Genomic DNA, 22,800 nt, shown 5'->3' on the forward strand with positions numbered 1-22,800 from the left:
TGTGAATGTAATGGCAATTATGACGACCTTAACCACTGGATGTTTCAGTGTCGATATACTCAAAAAGCCGTTAAATTTTTATTTCAAGCCATCTCCCAACACAAAATCATACTGCCGCAGAACGTTGCTTCTATACTCTATTTAGGTAGTCGAAATTCAACTATTAGATCAATTTTATGGGAATTTTTCAAACGTACTAAACGGAAAATTTAAACTGTCTTTTTCAGTGTTGTGTGAATCCGAAATGGTAGGACTTTAGTTGTTGTATTTCCCATTGTCTCTCCTTTTATGTTATTTACCTTTAACCGTTGTCTGTATTGTTTGTGTAAAAAAAAGCTATGAAGGGCACTTTAGCGTGTAGCGTGTGTTCCTGTTCAATTCTTTTTGTATAGTCACCCAATAGTGTTTTCAATGGGAAGGTTGGGAAATCGAGTAAATGAACGAACGGTTAGGATATTGTTATGTTATATAATTTAAAGGAAGTGTATAATTTAAAGAAACTGTAAAAAAAATTATTTTTACGTATTAAACCAATTGTCTGGCTAAATAGGTCTTGAACCTAAGTCCAAAAAAAAATACCTCGAATATCCTGTATTTCAGCTTCACAGGTTGGCAATAAAATAGTTGATTGATGAAGTGATAAGGTGCTTGTAATACAGTCAGAATTAATGTAAGTATTTACAAGGGTACTGGTAATAGAAGAACTAGTAGTCGGATTGCAACCAGCTAACGGTTCCACAGAGGGATTGGAATAAGTAACCTGAACGTTTGAATTCTGCTCAGAAGCTGTATGGTTCGATTTTTTATCAAAGTGCAATGTAGTATGATGTGGAAATTTGCAAACACGACATTTATGAGATGATCCACAATTCCTCATAGAGTGCGGCGAAACTGAACAATTAACGCAAAGTATATATTGCTTAGCAATAGGAAACCTCTCTTGAGGGGATTTAGAAAGAAATATTCCTCACTTATATAAGGCATGAGGCGAAGAACATAAAATGCACTTAGACTGCTCCACTGTATTTGGGCTGGATTTAACCAGAAAACTAGATAAGGGTTTTTATTGTTAAACTGTTTTATTCGACTCTTTGGATTATATGAATTGGATGAAGAAGCAGTATACTGAACAGACTCCAGTGCGATGTATTGCCTATCTAAAAACGACATTTATTGCCTACAAGTTGGCAATTCTGGCTAAGGCTATGTTCCAGCTCAAAATCAGTTCTGGTTTTTGAATCTAATTTATTAAGGAGCATGTTAAATAGCAAAAAACCCAATGATCTACAGATAGCTTCATTACCCTGAGAGCAGCCACATTTTCCGAAAAAATACTTAAAAGTTTTCTTAGTTCAAAAGAATTTGCCTTTGAAATTGAGGAAGCATTAAAAATTTGATTGTAATAATGACTAGCTAAGATACGTTTATTTTGATATCGTTTTTCTAGTTTTTCATATGCCACAATATAATTGCACTCAGTAAGAGGAATACCTTTGATTAAACCTAGGGGTTCTTTATTGAAAGAAGTAAGAAGATACTGAAACTTGTCAACATTCGATATGTCAGTATTATTGTGGATTAGACTGTTAAACAGATCATAAAAAGTAGGAAAATTCTAATAATTGCCTTCTTCGAAATAAGGTAAGAAAAGTTTTGGAAGGTTTACGACGATTGTACGGTTAGAAGAATTAGGATTATCTACAGTAGACATGTTTGCCAATTGAGAAGATGAGTTATTCAATAAAAAAATCATGTTTTAGTGATAAAACTCCATAAAAGGCTTTATCAGCATTTAATCTCATCCCATCATAGGAATAAAATTCATCATCATTGATTAACGAAATGACAGTATTATGATTACTTTGAAATTCATTATAAGTGCCATCAATAGCATTTACTCTAGCAAGAAATAGAGGTTTTAGAAGAGAAATAGAAGACTCGTCATTAGCAACACTAATACCACATTCATAAGTTTCCTGTAATCTTTTAAAAGCGGTAGTTCGCTTTAAATTGGCTTTTGTTAATTTATCAGACATTTTATGAAGTTAATTTATTAAATATTCTAATAAAATTACTTTAATGTGATTGATTTGTCACAATAAAACAAATTTAAGTTTGAACCCAAGTGATGTATTACAAATAGCAAATAAAAAAATTAAGTAATCAAAGACACAAGTGGTATCAAATAATAAACGTTAATTAAATAATTGTTGTTTTGTTATAAATAAGCGGATAATAACAAGTAACTTTATTTAATTATTAAATTAAAAATAAACAATAAACTAACCTAATTAACACGATCTCAACAAAGTAAAAAGTAACCGATAATAATAATTAACGCTAAGAATAGAAGAGCAAAGAGAGACAGACCTCTGCGTACCGTTTAATTTCTCGATTCAAAAATACGTTTAAAAATGTACGTTCCACAATCGAGTCGTTTTAGTATTGTCCAGTTTTTTTTTAATACAAAAAACTGTCTGCTAATATAAAAAGACAATATGGTTGCCTTTATTGAAGTTTATAAGATTTTAACATGATGCATAAATAAGCTTATATTTAAAATTAATAGAATTAAGCTCAATCCGGCTCGAAGGACCAAAAATGAATAGTAATTGTAGGAAATATGAAAACGAATTGGTAAATTTAAGATTTAATTTCAAATAATATGGTTCAACAAGTTATGCACAAAATCGCTTACCTTAAATTGGTGATCTTTATGATTAGGTTAATTATGCAGACCCAAATGTGATTACTCAATTCATCACTTCTCAATCCCTTCAGTGTATTTCTTCCATGAAATTCCTGTTGGACGCGAGACGGTACCGCCAGATACGTAAGGACCCGAATTCTTAACCGTTTTCGTTGAAGGTTGGAAGCGAAGTCCTACCTTGTCGGTTAAAATCTACTCATTGGAGCATGCCCATTTAGATATATGAGCGATTGTGTGCGTCGAAGTAAAATCATATTATATCGCGCTTTTGAATGAAATGCGACCAATAAGCACATAAGATTATTCTGCATCATTTCAAGGAAATATAATTATTAAAGATCTAAAACTTATTCTACCTGAAATAAATTAAGTATTACAATAATATTCAATATAAAATAAAGAAATAAGGATTCCCGAACAATATTAGACGGTGTAGAATTATAGATAGGAGGAATTATCAGTTTCGATAAAAAACTATTTCGAAACTGATAGAATAGAACACATTTAGCGCGCCTATTCTAGTAGGTAGTAGGTAGTTAGGTATTCTTTGTTCAACATACCAAGAATGCCTCGAGTGGGTTTATGGTCGGTCTTTTATATAGCCAGTGGCGGTATAAAAACATGTTTTTTTAAATACATAGGTGTACTCTAGACGATAAGAGTAAATTATCGTTACACCTTCCTCCCGTTAACAACAATTTTGGAACAACATTTTTGCTACAGCTCTCGTATTTACTGACAATTATACTAAAAGTGTATCACTCACAATTGTTTCTTATGCACTAAGACTGTCACTATTTTGTGTAGCTGATCCCGTTTGTCTTGATGGGAGATATTCTCAGCCGGTATGATCTTTTCCCTTTTAGGTTGGGTAATAGCAGCACCTGAAATGGTATTGACACTTTTAGTGTTTGTTTCGACTTGGTTTGAGGTTAGGTAGTTGCAATATTCGCATTTTTGTTTCCTTGCTTGTTGCAGGCCCGAACAGAGTGTCGAATTTTTAAGGCCGCTATCATGTTTTTGCAGTGTTAGCCTAGACTGGGCGGCAGTTTTCTGACTGGTCTGTCAGGCAGCGGGCTCGTCATTTTTGGGATCTCCAGAATATCTTCCATTTGGATTTTTTTTGAGATTTCTGTAATACCGAAGTGTCGTTTTATAACTTGTGGAAAAGATAGGGGTGTTGTTGAGATTGGTAATAAGGAGTAATTTTATCGGTGGGATTGTGTTATTGTCGTAAGCCGGTTTCATATCTATAATGTGAATTATGTTAATTGTGGTTCCCCTTGTGTCTTTTAACTGAAAAAATATTTTTGATAATATTTTGTAAATATTATATGAGCCGGAGAATTTGGGAGCTAATTCGGCATTCAATTGTTTGTGGGCGTTGGATATATTGTAATCTTTTTTTATGACTTTGTCTCCGATTTTTAATGTCCACTCTCTGCGGCGTAGATTGAAGTAGTGGCTTTGTGATGTAAATGCTTTGGCCAGACTAATTCTTACTAATTCGAATGTTTCTTTTAATTTATTCCACTTGTATGTTGGTGGAATTGTGTCGGTCAGGTTAGATGCCTTGTAATCTTACTGGTTATGTCTAGCTCATGTCCGAAATTTACAAATGTGATAGTTGTCGCAAAATTGGACTATCGTTGTCTTGATTACTCTGTTTGTTCTTTCTACTGTGTTATTTGGCGGTAAATACGATGGAATTTCGTGTTTATTCGGGCATTGTCTAAGATGAGTTTTTATCTTTAAGTGCTGGGCATACAACGCTGGCTGTGGCATGTCTTACAGGGTCAATTTCTACCTATTTCGAAAAAGTGTCTTGGAAAACGATTGCATAGATGTTACCTTTGACAGTAATGTTGTCTTGACAGTATGCCACGATATGATCTTCCATCCAGAACATCCACAGGATATTCTGGATGGAAGTTGAGTACATTTTTTCTGTTGTTGTGATAGTTTGTATTTTTGACAGCCATGACAACTTCTCACCGATTTTGCGGTATCTCTAAACATGTTTGGCCAGTAGCATTTTCGTGCCAGTCTTGCAATTGCTTTGGCTATAGAATAGAATAGAATAGAATAGAATATTCTTTATTAATCCCATCAGATCACATTGTGATATAGGACAAGTCATATAGTACATAAAACATGATCGACAAGTTATATAGGACAATTATATAAAACAAAATCAATAAAATATAGATTAATATAAAAAAAAGATATGCGATATAGAGCGTCTCTAAACCCCCTCGGTCCTCATTCCCTGTAGTCTTTTATTAAGTCAAAATAATCATTTAGGTTGTAAACGCATAATTGGATTAAGCATGCTTTTAATTTATTTTTGAATTTTTGAATATTATTTTCATTTCTTATATTAAGTGGCAAACAATTGTAAAATTTAAATCCTGCAAAATCAGGGCTAGTTTCAAAGAGAGTTGTGGAGTGTTTACACACGCTTATCAACCTCCCGTGTCTTGTCGGGTAATTATGAAAGTCAGAGTTGAGGGTAACATTTTGAAATTTAGTTTTGACGTGAATAATACACTTATAAATACAGTGATGAGTGTCTTACCACCCGGCTTTTTAACGTAAGAGATAGAAAACACAGTTACCTTGTGAAATAAAAAGAGATGAAACTCGTAGAGGTGGGAAATAATCGGTAGAAACCTATAATTTACATTACATTACATTACCACTATCGATAGTTTCACACCTTTAGACATTAGCTTCGAGCTAAATCACCTCGGTCATAATTATTATGTGTAACGTCGTTTGTGTCACGTATTTCCATTTTTAATTTGGCATAAAGTAAAAACTGATTGACCACAATAAAGCAAAAATGTGAATAAAATAATTTAATTAATAGTGATTATTTAATCTAAAGTTTTAAATTATTAACCAAGAATAATTTCTACTATGATTTGAGGAGTTTTATACACTCTTGTCACAGAATATTTATGAATCCTTCGTGGCTTAGTGGTAAGAATTCGGCACTGCGACACAGACGTCGCAGACGATTAGAGTTCAAAACCCACATTGTGGTTTTCTTTTTTTTTTAATAATTTGAAATTATGCAGAGATCGTTTTGCTTTGAATCACTAAACATTTATGTCACTCGTTACTAGCATTAGAAGTGTTTAAAGTTAAACATAAATATCTTATCGAAAAAACAGTATCGTTGTACTTCGAAAATAAAGTAAAAATTCTTCAAAATTAAAAGAACGTTTAAAGAATGTTTAAATAAGTAAAAATTCTACAAAAATAAACTGTACAGAGGACAGAGAACTGTAAATCTACCTGTACAGAGGAATTGATATTAACACTGAGATTCACCAGATTAGTTTGCATTTACAACTGAAGACTGTAAAACTGGAATTGAATTTGAATTATTTTGTATTTCTATTTTATAACATTGGAATAAGAATAAATGGTAAATAATGAGTTTTTCGAAAACTTGTTACCTAATATGTATCATATTTTCTATTATTTTTTGATTGAGTAAAACAAAAGTTTTATCCTTGATGTGAATTGAACCCTAATCTTCTTGTCGATAGACCACGTCTGTAACTATTACACCAATTCCACATACAATAATTGTTTTCGGGCCGAACATGCTTACCTTTAGTTTAGTCAAATATTTCAGTTGAGTTATTTTTATTATTAAATAAACTTAAATATTTATAATTTAAAATCGCTACTAATTAATGTTTTTTATTATAATATATCTTAATTTATTCAATCATTTATTCTAACATCAAAAATTATTAAAATAAAATATTTTCGAGGTCATCCATATAATTATGACTGAAGTAAAATAGCCACGTCTAAAAATTAGCTTTAACTCGTACTACCTCACAACTTAATCTGTCTTCTATCCTTTCCGCTATTTTGCCGGGTGGTAAGACACTCATCACTGTATATAAAGCATGAAAAGTCAACAGTTTGTGTTCAATAAAATATTTACGACATGATTGTCTATTATCAATATTGAATATCAATCTAAGAATTCTCTTTTGAGTTATAAGAACTCTAGAAGAGTTTCTAGAGTTATCCCACAAGACAACATATACCTAAGTGACAAGATGTTGTTGTTTCATGATTTTCGGATATCAGCTGTTATTGTTTATTCAATGGAATACAGAGTTGCCATGGGTTAGATAAATATGTTTCTTTGTAGTTATATTTATCCCAAAAATGTCGGTACAGTCGGTTGTCTTTTATCGTTAATATACCGGGGATCGTTGTGGGTTGTTTTTTACCCCTTCTAGTTATTTCTTGTACCAATCGTTTTGTAGTTCACCGAATGTAATGCACCTAATTATATCTACTGGTTCCCAAGAGAGGAATTTTGTGCGCCTTTGCAGTAGATGACATCGAATTCGAACTGTTGTAATGCCATGGCCTATCTTGCGACACTTTGTGACGGATTTTCTATGGTTTATAGATATTTTAAGCTTTGATGCTCGGTTACGACTGAGAACTGATACTCCTCCAAGTATGGTCGCATTGTCCCTATTCGTATATGATGGCTAGTAGTTCCTTTTCTGTTACGCTGCAGTTTTTCTCTACATTTGACAAGGACCTGTTGGGGTAAGTTATGACTCGATCCTGTCCTTGTTCGTCTTTCTGTATCAGAACTACTTCGAGTCTAATGCGTCCGTTTGGAGAAATAATCTCTTGGTAAAATCTGGACATTTCGGGATAGAAGCCTGTGTCAATAACTTTTTTACTTTCTCGAAAGCGATTATTTGTTCTGTTTCCCAATTCCACTTATATTTTTCTTTAATATTTGAGTAAGTGGTGTTATATTCTTATAATAATTATGAAGAAAACGCTTGGACCAGGAGGTAGTTTCTAGGAATGTCCTCAGTTATTTAATAGATTTCGGGACTGGATAGTCAATGATAGCCTTAATCTTGATCTCGTCAGTCTTGATGCCTTCCCTGTTAAATACGTGGCCGAGTTCTACGATTTCGTCTTTGCAGAACTCGCGTTTTTCTAAGGTATTTCTTAGCTTTGCGTCTTGCAATATTTTAAATACTTGTTTTAAATTCTGCATGTGTTCTTAAAATGTTTCTTCTACAACTATGATGTCGTCTAGGTATGCGAATCTATAAGGTCTCATCTTGGGTCCTATAACTGAATCCAATAGGCATTGGAACGTGACCAATGCTGCGTGTAGCCCAAAAGGAAGAACTTTGAATTGAAATAATCCTTTACCTGGTCCTACGAATGCTGTCAAAGGCTTGCTTTCTTCTGCTAGTGTTATTTACCAACAACCGTTTTTTAGACCTAATGTTAAAATGTATTTTGCAGCCTTTAGTTTGTCTCGTATGTGATTCTAAGGGAGTGGATAAGCGTCTTTTTCGGTAATTTCGTTGATACGTCTGAAATCTATGCAAATCAGTAAGTGTTATTTTTCTTTTTTACTAATACGATTTTTTTGGGGCTGTTTGATTTTTCTATTAGTCCCTCTTTTAGTATGGTACCTATTTAGTCGTTTATAATCTTTTGCATGGCGGAATTTCTCGGTCTATATCATTGTTTTATCGGCGTGGTGTGTGTTTTATTGTATGTTCGATTAACGGAATTGCTTCTTTGATGTTGTCGAATCTGGCCACTTCTGTTTGTAGGAAATGTTCCAATTCGTTTTATTGTTCCTGAGTTAAAGTGGGCTTAATATTGAATTTTGTTTTGTTAGTAACTCGTTCCTGTATTGCCGAATCCAAATCATGGTCTCGTGTGAGAGATTTGGCATTGACATCTGCACTGTCTTTAATATCATTGGGGCTGTTTGTTGAGAAATTGATGCAGAATCTGTATTTCCCTATGTCAGCGATAACTAATATTGCTTGTGAGGAACGATTTGACATGTAGTAGAATTTAATTCTTCGTTAATTAAACATATAGTTTAATAGCTGTGTCTGATTTTTTGAGTGCTACCGTCTGCAAGCCTAATCTCTGTTTTTTTCTCTTCTTCGATTATGCTACTTTTTAATAGTATCTTTCGAACTGTTTCTCCAATGAATGTTTTCTGTAATCCCGTATCTACCAGTGCTTAAACCATTTCTCCTGTTGTGAAGTTTAGTGTGCAATGCGGTCTGTTGTCAAAATTGGTTATCTGGTTACGGCAGCTTGTGAGAGAGGACCTTAATTCTGGTTTGAGGCAACTGCAATCTGTGTGTGAGATATTTAATGTTCTGCATCTACTGCAGAAAAGTATCGGTGTTGAACGGTATGCGTGACTGTTTTGGCTGTTCGTCTGTTATAGTGTAATAGTTTATTTTTTGGTATTTCCTGACACCTTCTATTATAATTAAGTCGGTAGTTTCTTCTTTTTGGAGTCTATTTTTGCGACGTTGTTTTGGATTATTTCGTATTCTTCGGTCTGACGTATTAAGTTTTTGATGGACGTGATCTCTTTTTTTCCTTTATGTATAGTTTGTAATTTGGAAGAATGTTTTTTAAATTCTTCTTAATTCTGGTGTTTTATTCATTTTGCCATATCTTCTAATTAGAGTTTGAAGTTCTAATAACAAATCTCTTAATCGTTCGTTTGATCTCTGTGTCCTTATTCGGATCTGATCTTTCAAGTCCTCTATCCAGTTTGCTGATTGAAATGTGAAAATGAAATCTTTCCTGAAATCGTTCAAGTTTGTCTAGAATTTAACGTTATTTCGCAACCATAATATCGTTTTCCCTCTAAATACTTCTGGTAGTGCTTTTATTAATGCATCGTCTTATATCCGGTAACAGTTTCTGAGCTTGTGTGGTCTCTCCAAAAATTCTGTGGGGTCTTTGGACCCGTCAAAATGTAAACCCCATTTTCTAACTGTGACCATTATTTGACTGTGCTCATTTTCCATTTGTCTATCATACGCGACTTGAATTTCCGGTCTAGCCTAGGTAAGTGTGTCAGTTTTTTTTTGAGCGTAAGTAGAGGGCTATTATTAACCGAAGTTCGTATGTTTTACCTATCGTGTCTAAGTTAAATTTTTCCTTAACATTTCGCAATTCCTCTTTTTTTTTAATTTATATATCCAGCCTACCGTTGTATCTGTCATTTCTAAGCCTGTCGGTTCTTCTAAGTTCGATATAGTTTGCACGTTTATTTATTTAAGTCTGTATAAATATATCTTAGATCCTTTTTAAATAACTACTCGGCTGCCACTGTGATGATCTCGGGTAATAAATAAGAGTTGGGACAGAATTCGTTTTTAAGACATTTATTTCGAGCTAAATAGACAACACAAAAATCATTTCGGTATTCCAATTTTATACAAATTCTACATGTACATGATCGGCTCTCGTAGATTTTAAAAGAATGGTGTGGCGATATTTGGTCCATGAATAATAAGTCGACAATGGGTAATTAATCAGGAGTTACATTCATTCCTCAGGGAGAAATGAATGTCTACGGGAAGGAATGTCTGATTCAATACATCAGACGGTGTAAAATTAAAGATAGGAGGAGGAATTATCAGTTTCGTTTATCTTGCCAAACTGAAAGAATAAAACACGTTCTGGCACCTGTTCTAGTAGGTTGCAAAATATTGCAATATTTCATAAAAATAGGTATTAAAACAGACTTAATTTTCACTACTGCTCTACAGACAATTCTTTTGTTAGATTGACTTATTATGAAAAATTCATTTATATATAAAAAATCATTTACCGGTTTTACTAGAAGATGTTTCTTGATATTCAGTGTGTTCTGTCAATGTTGACTTACGGAGCGGAAACGTTGACTATGACAAGGAGAACAGTGAGAAAGATCTGTTTGGCTCAAAGGGCGATGAAGCGTGCTATTTTGGGCGTCTCAATATGGACAGGATTTTAAACTGCCAGCTACGACGAAGATCAGGAGTGGCTGATGCTGTAAAGAGAATAGCAACACTGAAGTGAAACTGGGTAGGTCACCTGGCTCGAATGACAGATAACAGATAAACAAAGCGGACACTGGAATGGAGACCAAGACATGATGCCTACCGAAGCAGAGGTCGTCCACCAACACATTGGACTAACGATCTAAAACGTTGCCATAAGAATTAGATGCAAGAGGCACAATATCGAAACAGATACAAAAATTATAAGGGAGATCTATGTCTAGCAGTGGACAAACGAAGATTGAATGAAATGATGATAATGTTTCTTGGTTTCATTGTCTAATTTGATATTTACATGATGGAACTTCAATTTAGTGCTTAGTTGTCAACATTTTTGTGGATATGTAAAAAAAGGAAGTGTATATAAAACCGTAAACTACAAATGAGAATGTATAATAGGGCAATGATAAACGACTGTAAGATCTCACTAAAATTGATCGTTTTCGAGTTATAAATAATATAAAACAAAAAAAAAACGCAAAATTACGATTTTCAAGGCTCAAAACCTCAAGTAAAAAATATCATTTTTGAAATCATCAAGTGCCTAAATTTAAGTTCAAGTCTTCTTATATCAGCTCCTGATAAAAATTCTTGGCTTATTTTGTTTTCACACATCGTTTTAATTGTTACTGGAAAAAACCGCAAAATAAAGATTTTCAAGACTCAAACACACAAGTAAATAAATATTATTTTTGAAATCATTAAGTGCCTAAATTCAAGTTCAAGAAAAAATTTATTTTAAAATTCCTTTATAAAAAATTGAACTGAAGTTTTGTAAAAAATTTGTGGGTACTGGTAGGCAACCAACTATACAGATATCTGAATTCAGTGGTGGTAAACTAAAGATTTTTATAAAAGGCTAAAGGCCTTTTATAAAAAAAATCTTTAGTTCACCACTATTGAATTCAGTTCACCTACATTATTAGAAATTTTTTTTGAAATTTCCCAACGTAATTTTAGGATAAATTCATACTTCAAACTCTAACATATTGATGGTTGCTACTGTCATATTCGGACAAATACCTCATGTTACATTGATTGTTTTGTTCCGACTTCAGTTCTAACATTTCATATCAGTCATTTCAATCAGTTGCTTACAACAAGTCCTCGTAGACACTTTGTCTTAGGACTAGCAACCTCCATACGTTGCCATGTTATCAATTCCTGTTGTAACTTAAACCTTAAACATCATAGTTTATAAAGTCAAATAATGTAACTCAAAGTCAATCTAACAACATCTAACAACAAAAATCAAAGGATTTTTACCCATGTATTAAGTGGCTCAAAACATGTACATCCAGTAAGTTATACCACATTTTTGTATTAACCTTGGTTAAAATTTTAAATTTCATGTTTGCTTTAATTAAAGTGGTTATACTTTTAGGAGAGCACTGATGATGGAATATTAATTCCAAAAACGTTCTGTGATGTAGACCGATAGGGGTGTTGTAATATTATACCTTTTATAAAGGAATTTTTAAATAAATTTTTTGTGATACTTGATATACTGCCAGCTACAGGAATTTAGTTTGTTTATGGATTTCAAGTTCAAGACTTCTATCAGCACCCGATGAAAATTCTGGGCTTATTTTATTTTAAGACATTGTTTTTAATGGTTAATAAAACGCACATGGCAGGGCGGGCGCTTATTTGTACAATGAGTATTCAAACTCGCAAAAATGTATGCCATAGATCTAGTTTCTCCCTTTTAAACACGCCCATCCTGTCATAAGCGTTTCATTAAGGAATAAAAAACAATGTTTTAAAATTAAATAAGCCCAAAGTACCTATTTATAACTGTAAAACGATGTAAAAATTTATAGAAAAATTGTTAGACCTATTTTGTTCAGAATGGCCCAAAAAGTTAAAAAAAAAATTGTAGGATCCAAAAAATTTATTTTTAATTTTTTAAAATAAAATGGTTTAAAAAAATTTGAAAAACTTTTCGCCTCATGAAAGTGAATATGAAAAAAAAACTCATGGGAATATTTTTTCGAACAAACCCGAGCTTTTTGCCTTGTCTATTACGAAAACTTTAGTTTTAATTTATAAAATATAAAATAAAAAAAAAATCTCATTTACAAGAACATTGCACAGGTTTAATAGTAGAGAAGTAGAAAAAATAACAAACACATGTTTAATAGTAACTTTTTTTGGTGTGTTTGGTGACACTTAAAAAAATGTGTCTGTAATGATTAGGCGGTTTACTTTTAACACATTAACTCTGTGACAATTTATACCCTTCAACTTTAAAAATAATTTAAAGATATCCTGAAACTGGTAGTGTAGCATGCATACCTTTTTAGTGAAATGATTCGTAACATTGAACGGGATATTTTTTTTAGCCTTCCAGGACGCTAATAACCTCTTTACAGTTTGAACAAGATGGGGACGTAATAACAGCCGACAGTGATGGTTTTATAACCATATATAGTGTAGACGCTGATGGCGCTTATTTTGTGAGAATGGAATATGAGGCTCATAACAAAGGTGTTAGTTCCTTAATTATGCTTTCCGAGGGTACATTGCTATCAGGTGGTGAAAAAGATCGAAGAATAGCAGCATGGGATAGTTTACAAAATTACAAAAAGATAACAGATACTAAAGTAAGTAGGTATATATAATATAATTATGAAAAGATTGATTTTTCTGGTGAGTGATGCAAAATATTATGTTTACCTGAAATTGCTAATACTTTTAGTTAGTAACGTTATTCTTGCAAATTAACTCATTAGAATTATTAGAATAGATAAATTAGAATAGATTACAAAACCTCACTAGTATACACATTTTAATATATTTGACTATTTTGTTGGAAATAAGCCACAATTATACTTTAAAATAAGTTTATTTGACGTTTCGATTTCCACTTCGGAAATCGTTCTTAAAATACAAAACATTAAAATTAAATAAATTTTATTTGTTGTTACTTGGTGAAAAATTCTTCTAATAATTTAATTTTGTCTGACTTATTCGTATTAAAAATTCAGATATATAAATTATACATTTTAAAGTAAATGTTGTTTTTAAAATAATATTGTCAATATTTTTGAGTTGCGTTCGGGGGACGACTTTATTGGAAGATAGTTCATTCAATTATAGGAAACCAACTTTAATTTTAGAATACCTGTCTGAAAAATCATAGCATATAATTTGACTTTAAAAGTGCAACCACATGCAATTCTAACATTAAAATTCTCCTGATATTATCCCGACATGGTAAATATTTGGACTTACATTTAGTTTAATCTCAATATAGTAAATACTAAACTCTGATGTTATATGTATGTTATTTTAAAGCATAAATGATGTCTGCTTGATATGTTATTGACTTACTAAATTAGTGACACTAATCTTTTCGATTTGACTTTCGTGGTTTGACCCTCGAAAGAGCTTAAACCAATATTCAAATGAAGCCATCGGTTAAAATCAAATGAACTAGTGTTCTTACAGTTTTTCTTGTATTTTTTTGTTTCGTTTCTCTCGTTTAGTTGTTAATCTTTAATGTTAAGTTATCGTAGAGTTCTTTTAACAACTAAAAACCCTACAAATTGTTTTAAGTATGAACCCTGTTGGTTGTTTACTTATATTCTAAAATCTTTTTTATTTGTTGTGAACTGATGATGCTTTTAAAAATAAAAGCGAAACGTGTTCGAATAAATCAATAAAGTAGTTAACGACTTTTATTTGCCAATTATTGACCGATAAAACCTCTGCTATTCAACCATTGAATATATATATATATATATATATATATATATATATATATATATATATATATATATATATATATATATATATATATATATATATATATATATATATATATATATATATATGTATATATATATGTATACATATATATATATATATATATATATATATATATATATATATATATATATATTTCAATCTGATTTAAATAATAATAAATTTAACAAAATAAAAAACCCTTAAAGTCAAAAGATATTTCCACTTTACCTTATTTGAAAACACCAACGATACGCCCATATAAAATAATTAGATACTGAGAGTAAACCATGAGATATCAGATCAATTCATTAATGACAGTGTCCCGTTTTACGATTTGGTAAGTTCTTTATATATTTTAAAATAACGTCTTGTTCCTAATACTGTACATTTTAGAATCTTGACAAAGGTCTTCGTTGTCAGCCTCGGTTATCCTTCTTTTTTTAAACTTGCCTTGCCAAATACACCACAATGTTTTAATTATCAGCTTCCACCATTTTAAAATATTTTTCTTCTTAATAGTATTTATAAATCGGTAAAATATTGTTCTTTCTTCTTTTTTATTTATTCTTCTTTCTAATAATCTTTTTTTCTCTTCCAATCTCCAATCACCATATACATAATATAATTTTTATTCTTCAAATAATACTCTTTTAATTCTATACATTCCAATCACTGATTACTATCTTAACTGACCATATTGAACATACTGACTCCTATACTGAACTTAGTGACCATTTTGAATCCAAATCACATCATATTTATATCATTTTTAATGTTCACGAATATTCTTGAAAGAAAATATATTCGAATCCTTCTATTTCATATACATTACAATGTTCGCGAAGATTCTACTGCGAACAAAGGTTAAATTCTTTATATTGACGTCTTATTTTATGTGTCTAGATAATTCTTTTTTATTCTATCTAGAAAACTACTATTATAACTAAAATTCTATCGAGAATTTTATGAAAATTTGGGCTTTTCAGATCAGAATATAAGCTTATATATAAATTAAACATTAAATTAATAAATGACACTATTTCGAATCCATATTCATACACAAAAGTTCCTACCACTAAATTCACTTCAGTGTATACTTGGTTGCCTACAAAGATGGCGTATTCAAATATATTTATAATATCATAATTATTAAAATAACCAAACACATTGCAAAATAAAACTTTTTAAACTTATAATTATGTTAATTTCTTAAGAATGCCCTCATATAAATACTTTTTATAATATTCTCTAGTATATAACTTATAAACCATTTCCTTAATCAATATTTAAGTTCATTCTAGATTACCTTTGTTTCTCCTATATTTAATATCATCTCAATATACATATATATATATATATATATATATATATATATATATATATATATATATATATATATATATATATATACATCCCGCTATCCTTTTAAACTCTTTTCACGTTGCAGTAATTTAGCATCACCAAGAATTGCTATCATTTTCTATTTATAAATTGTGTATGTTCGTTTAGTGCACCTTTGTAGGCTTGGCACTGTTGTCGGTTTTTCAATATTCCGATTTTTTTTATATATTTAATTTTTTACGTCATACCTACGTTTTAACATCGAGCGGTAAAATCACTGTATTTTGCATCATTTTAGAGCCAATAGATGTTGCCGGTATTAATCCTTAAAATAATATTTTAGATACCTAAATATCGATCGCTTTGGGTCAAGTTCGAATAACGACATTGAAACTACCTGCTCACAAGTTGCAGTCTCAACGGGTTTTTTCTTCGTTTAGATGTTATATTTATTCAACCTAGATATTTTTGCCCAGAGAATCGTGTAGGGGAATATTTTACATAAATTTCAATTTACAACCTGTTTAGTCGAAGCTATCGATGAATAGTTTGAGATAAATATTATGGTTTTATGGGATTAAGGCCTTAATTATTGGTTGTGATCGTGTAAATGTTTGAAATTTTGATTTCCATTCCGGAAATCGTTCTCAAAAAACGTTTTTTTGTACAAAATGTGTATACATGTTTACATAATTTGTACAATAAACAAAGTTATTGTAAAATAAAAGTGGAAATCAAAACGTTAAATATTAGTTAATTAAAAATATAATTTTCATCTCAATAACGACCAATAATTGTGGCTTAATCACATAAAAAAATAATATTTGACTTTGACCATGCCATAAGAAAGTAGTTCACGGAACCTCGCTAAATAGTTTAAAAAAATCTTATACAGAAATTTAAATTCTAAATAGTATGAGGGGAGCTGACGAAAAATTCGTAAAGACGTACAGTTGATTTTGCTTTGTTTTTTTAAACAATCTTAAAAGACAAAAAAAAAATAATTTTTTGCTTATAAAACGTTTTGTATACATTCTAAAGAAAAATAATTCAAATAAAAGTTGTAGACCATAAAAAGGTTTTTATGTAGAGAAATACCAAATTTAAATACATAAATAATTGATATAATTTCAAAAAACCGTAAACTCTAAGATATTATGTTTGTAGTAATTTATAAATGTTAATAACTTTGTTTTTTGCCTAACGACAGGTAATATAGCTACTTGAAATTATGGCAATTGATCAGTTATTAAAGTGTGCTAAATATCAAGCAGATCAAAAAATATTTTACAATTTATTCAATTTGTTTATGACAGAAAGCGATTATTTAAACAACCGTACTTGTCCAAACAGTATGACTCTACAAGTATTTTGTAACTTGCAATCGATTCTTTGCGCTTTCAGTTTTAGGGTATATTAAAAAAACTTTAACATATTATTAAATTTCTTAATAAAAACCAGTTTGAATATGGGACTTTTTAGTCTTTAGACCACTTCACGTTTTTTTAGTTTCTTTGACAAGTGAGGATTGTCTATTTCCTTATTTCTTAATATGGGCTATGAGCAATTATCTAGTCAACACTATTATAGAAGTTACCCATACTTTTCCAGTAGTCATTCAGACGGTTCATCTTAATTGTCCCCATATGGAACATAAGTCCGAGAAAAGTCTTAAATTCTGTTTGTGTTGTCTCTTTCCAAAACGCAATCCTCGATTTTTCTGAACGACTTTGTGCAAATATTTTGTCAGAGTCAATCAGAGTCACTTCCACCATTCATTTAATCTACATCGTCCTCGCCGGATGCTTCTAACAATGGTTGTAATTCAGCAGTGGTCAATCTACGTTTATGTTCACATCTAGCTTTTTTAGATGTCGAAGGCATATTATTTACATCCATCTTTTTATAAATACTATAACTCACTTTTACGGAGGTAATTAACAATAAAAACGTTCTACTAGAAACTATCAACTTACGACTTCTAATACTATAAGGCTACTTGAGGTACAATACGTTTTTACTCAATAATAGTTCCTGTATAAGTAAAATTGTTTTTTAATGTGCTTCATTGAAGCACACTAGACATATTCCAGTTTTGCCATCACATTCTTCAGAGTATGTCTTAACTTTTTTAACTTTTCTATCGTCCTTTCTACTAGTCATGCTTCTTCTTAAAATTTTGTTACATCTTGTACACTTTCTTCTCTTTGTATTATCTACATCGCTTTGCCTGAGATGGTATTTTTGGGTGTAACTGGTCGTGAGGGTTACAACATTTCTTTATTTGCAAATGCCTTCGCAAACTCCAGTCTGAACTCAAGGATAGGTTGTCGCTTTTTTTACGTTTTCTATTATTTAGCAACTAAGCATTGACTACTGCGGTATTAAATGCGGTATTAAATATTAATTCTACTGTCAACACTCTTTTTCACCAAGTTATAATCGAGATTAGTTTGTAGTTTTAGTACTTGTGTATAATTTTTCTTTTCATTTGATTAAACCAAGATACAACTATTATGTTTAAATGTTGTAAGGATTAAAACTGGTCTTTTGTCGACCCATTTTATCACTTGTAAAATCAATAATGGGGTTAAGTTTCATCGTGAGTAACTGGTTGCAACTGTTTTAATCGAGATTTTGGTTTTACATGTTTTTATAGTAAAACATCTGCACATGAATAATTCGTTTCTTGAACAATGATTTTAATTCATCGACCAATATTCTAAAATAAGGTTTTATTACGTTGTCCGGAATATTATAAACTGGTTCTCTTTCACAAAGCATTGGAAATATGGTTTACATTCTATATTTAGAAAAATTTTTTACTGCAACTCTTGTTAGACCTAAACTAAATTAATACACAAAACAAATTAATCTATTTTTTTATAGAAATGCAGATTCCTGTCGGATTTTTATCAGTGCGGCATGAGTCACTGGTGTCTCGTATATCCGGACCTCTTATCGCATTAAAAACATAATTCTCAATTAGCAGTGCGGTACAAGATACATTTAGGTCGTATAATCTTAAAGCCGTAATAAGACCATAAGACCGTGTGTTATAAATAAATATATTTCTATAAGAATTATCTTGAAAGATGAAAAAAGATACAATAAAAAAGTGCAATATTAAATGTTATTTAAAAAATAATAAGTCATTCACGGGCGTACAGTTAAAAACAAAAGTTTTCAGTGTTCTATTGCTTGATTATTATTATCTGTTATTCTGATGATGTTGACATTTTTTCCTGGTCTGATCTTCCTCAACTAACGTCATCTTTCTTAATTGGTGGGTTGTATTGTTCAGGTCTCTTTAAGTGTTTTTGTTGATATCCATAGTGAATGATCTTTAGACAATGTACTGTATGTAGTGTTCAAATGTGGCATTGCGTGCATCATGTAGGGCTGATCTTAATTGTCTGATTATCTATCTCTTGCTCTTCATTTTTCGACTATTAGTTGTATAATATAATTCGGAGTGTTATTTGTGTTTTCTTGATTTGGAATTGTTAATCGTGTAGCTCCATATGAAATAGTAGAAGATGAAAACGGCAGCATATTCATCCATAAAAAAAGGAAACGCGATAAAGATATCTGAAACAACTGTTTTATGTTATAAGAGATGAAATAGTCCGAAATTACCAAAACAGGTGAACAGGGCACTATAAAGTAATAGAATTAGCTATGAAACAGATTTAATGGGGAAAATAAGTAAGCTTAGACCAAATACCAGCAGGAATTATTCAACTGAGGAAAAAAATTAAATGGATAACAATATTCACTTCATTTACAGAAGAGGCGTTGACCTGCAAAAATTTTAAGAACTTCTTTAATAGCCTCCAGTCAACAATTTCCTAATCATGTTTAAAAAACGTATGGAATGCACTGTATATACTAACCCAAGTCGTCAACATACTTGTTGTTGCAGTTATGTATTACGATCAACTTAAAGGTTATGCGCGACTCCCCTTATATATGTATACAGGCATGCACATGCGGGAGAAAAAAGATTTGTCATACCGTTACATTATATCACATTTTAACGTTGAATATTTTATGGTCCCCTTTGGGTTATAAAACGAATGATCGACTTTTTCTCGCACAGATCCCTCCTATGTAACTTTAAAAAGCTAGTCGTTTGCTATGTATTAAAGAAGGGTCTATGACCATCATATAATTTTACGCTAATATTTCACGTTCTGCGACGCATTCCACGTTTGACACACTGTCTTGTTTAGTTTTCTGTCATTCTATTTGTTAAATCCTATCTCATTCTCGTCACAGCGTCAAGGAGCAGTAAATGTGTGCACTGAACGGGAGGCATATGTCTAACAGTGAACGTTGGAGATTTTTCGAGTTTATCATATCTTCTTCTTTGAGTGCCTCTCATATCGGAGATTGGATATTATTAGGGCGATTTTAATTTTATTTACTGCTGTTTTGAATAATTCGTTAGTGGTACAGCCAAACCACTGTCTTAAATTTCTCATCCAGGACATTTTTCTACGGCCTGGATTTGTGCGTCCTTGGATTTTTCCTTGCATTATATTTTGTAGGAATGTGTACTTTTGTCCTCTCATCAGGAGGCCAAACTATTCAAGTTTTCTCTTTTTCATATTCAGTATAACTTCTGGATCGTTATTTATTCTGCGTATTACCTCTTCATTTGTAATTTTATCCACCCAACTTATTTTTAGTATACAGCGGTAGCACCACATCTCAAAGCTTTCAAGATTTTTAACATTCTTCTGTTCAAGAGTCCATGCCTCAACAACCGTAAAGCAAAGTACAGAATACATACTAAGTAGTTAACTAAAAGTGGACGTATGTCTATATAGTAATACACCATCGTATTATCTCCGTTAAAGCGTGTTGATGTATTTGATTTCTACGTCGTAGTATTCTACTGGTTAAATGGTACCATTTGAGGTGCGAAACGTCATGATTGGACTAATAGGATCGAAGATACATAACTAAGGCCCTTTTGCCAGGCTACTCTATTTAATTTTTATATCTCATTGTATTCTATTTGTTAAATTCTATCATTTGAGGTACGAAACGTCATGATTGGACTAATAGGACCGCATATACATAACTAAGGCCCTTTTGACAAGCTGATGTATTTTATTTTTCTATCTTATTGTATTCGATTGGTTAAATCCTATTATTTGAGGTACTATACGTCACGATTGGGCTACTAAAAACGAAGATACGTAACTAAGGCCCTTTTGACGTGATGCTGTATTTGATGTCTGTGTCATTGTATTCTATTGGTTAAGTGCTATCATTTGAGGTATCGTACGTCACGATTGGACTAATAGGGCCGAAGATACATAACTAAGGCCATTTTGACATGCTACTCCATTTAATTTTTATACCTCATTGTATTTTATTTGTTAAATCCTTTCATTTGAGGTACAGCACGTCATGATTGGACTAATAGAACTAAAGATACACAACTAAGGCCCTTTTGACATTGTTCTGCATTTGACTTTTCTATCCCATTGTATTCTTTATGTTAAATCCTATCATTAGAGGTACTATACGTCATGATTGGACTAATAGGACCGAAGATACGTGACTACGGCCCTTTGGACATGTTGCTGTATTTAATTTTTTTATTTCATTGTTTTCAATTGGTTAAATCCTGTCATTTGAGATACTGTACGTCACGATTGGACTTATAGAAACGAAGATATATAATTAATGCCTTTTTGACATTTTGCTATATTTGATTTTTCTGTCTTATTGTATTTTATTGGTTAAATCCTATCATTTGAGGGAATGTACGTCGCGACTGGACCAATTAGAGCGAAGATACAATAGGTAGTTGCAATATATCATAACCCGTTACTTTTAACCAAACATGATGCGAGAATGATTTGTGGATGAAAAAAAAATATATATATATATATATTCTTAAATTTACTATTTCGTTGTGGGTAATATTATATTCAACAGCGATGCCAAATTTCTGATGCTAAAATGATTGATAATGAAAGTGGGATATACATTTTCATGTATATAATGGCAGCGAGTAAACGGTAAAACCCTGAACTAAATATATATAATATTTTCACTGTACCATCATTTTAGACTCAAACATTTTCTGGAATAAACTTATATAACTCAGTAAGGGATAAAAAGTGAAAGCGGATATTTTAAAATACCAACACGGTATCAAAACTCTAATCAATGAGATGGTTAAAATTCTTGTAACAAGTACGGGAAAACAGTTATTAAGGTCTTGTAAAGTAGCGTCGATATACAGATGCTACTTTGCAAGACGATGCTAAATTGATGGTAAAAGCATAATGTATCGATGCGAAAATGATAGTAGGATGTATATATATATATATATATATATATATATATATATATATATATATATATATATATATATATATATATAGTGTAGTTAAAAGTTTATGGTCGGTACGGACCTTACGTGAGATGGAGTGAAAAACACCTATTTAAAAAAAAGAGGTATATTAGGTCCGCCTTTTGTATTGTCGAAAATGCATTAGTGTAAATAATAAAAGAGGAGAACTTTAACGTTGCCAAACTTATTGGTTTTATTTGACCTGTTCTCTTTTTAGGATTTTAACAATGTTCTAAGATAATCAAGTTTGGGCGAATTGATTTAAAATAACAGCTTACTGTTTTTTATTGGGAATATGCCACAAATTTTACTTTACAATGAGTTTAATTTAATATTTTGATTTCCACTTCGGAAATTGTTTAATATAAATAAAATTTATTATTGTTTCGTCTTTTAAGTACGATTTCCGAATTTTAAATCTAAACATCAAAGTAAACTTATTTTAGAGTAACATTGTGCCCTATTCCCAATAAAAATAATAAACTGCATTATGACGCCACAATAAAAAACTTCGTACAAAATTATTTGGCAACGTCGCGTTGTCAAAGTAACGACACTTTGATTTTAATACTGTGGTAATGAACAGAACATTAGAGGTGGGTAGTTGACGTTTCTATCGTTAACGAAACTGAACCGTTTTTCGTAAACAAGTAACTTGTTGAAAAAATAGTTAAATATTCAACTAGTTGATTGTTTAACAGTAGTTTCAAATAAGCGAGTACATA

The 22,800-nt window shown here is 31.3% G+C and overlaps 1 protein-coding gene across 3 annotated transcripts in view; it reads left to right on the forward strand.

Annotated features, from left to right (window-relative positions):
- Positions 1 to 22,800, forward strand: part of DCX-EMAP (Doublecortin-domain-containing echinoderm-microtubule-associated protein) — a 1,094,074-nt gene that overhangs the window by 790,383 nt on the left and 280,891 nt on the right. For all 3 annotated transcript variants that reach the window (XM_072521390.1, XM_072521389.1, XM_072521391.1), the window contains one exon: positions 12,948 to 13,208. In XM_072521390.1, the coding sequence (XP_072377491.1) occupies positions 12,948 to 13,208 (261 nt within the window). The remainder of the gene's footprint in view (positions 1 to 12,947; positions 13,209 to 22,800) is intronic.

The sequence above is a fragment of the Diabrotica undecimpunctata genome, chromosome 2 (genome assembly GCF_040954645.1).
Source record: "Diabrotica undecimpunctata isolate CICGRU chromosome 2, icDiaUnde3, whole genome shotgun sequence".
Lineage (NCBI taxonomy): Eukaryota > Metazoa > Arthropoda > Insecta > Coleoptera > Chrysomelidae > Diabrotica > Diabrotica undecimpunctata.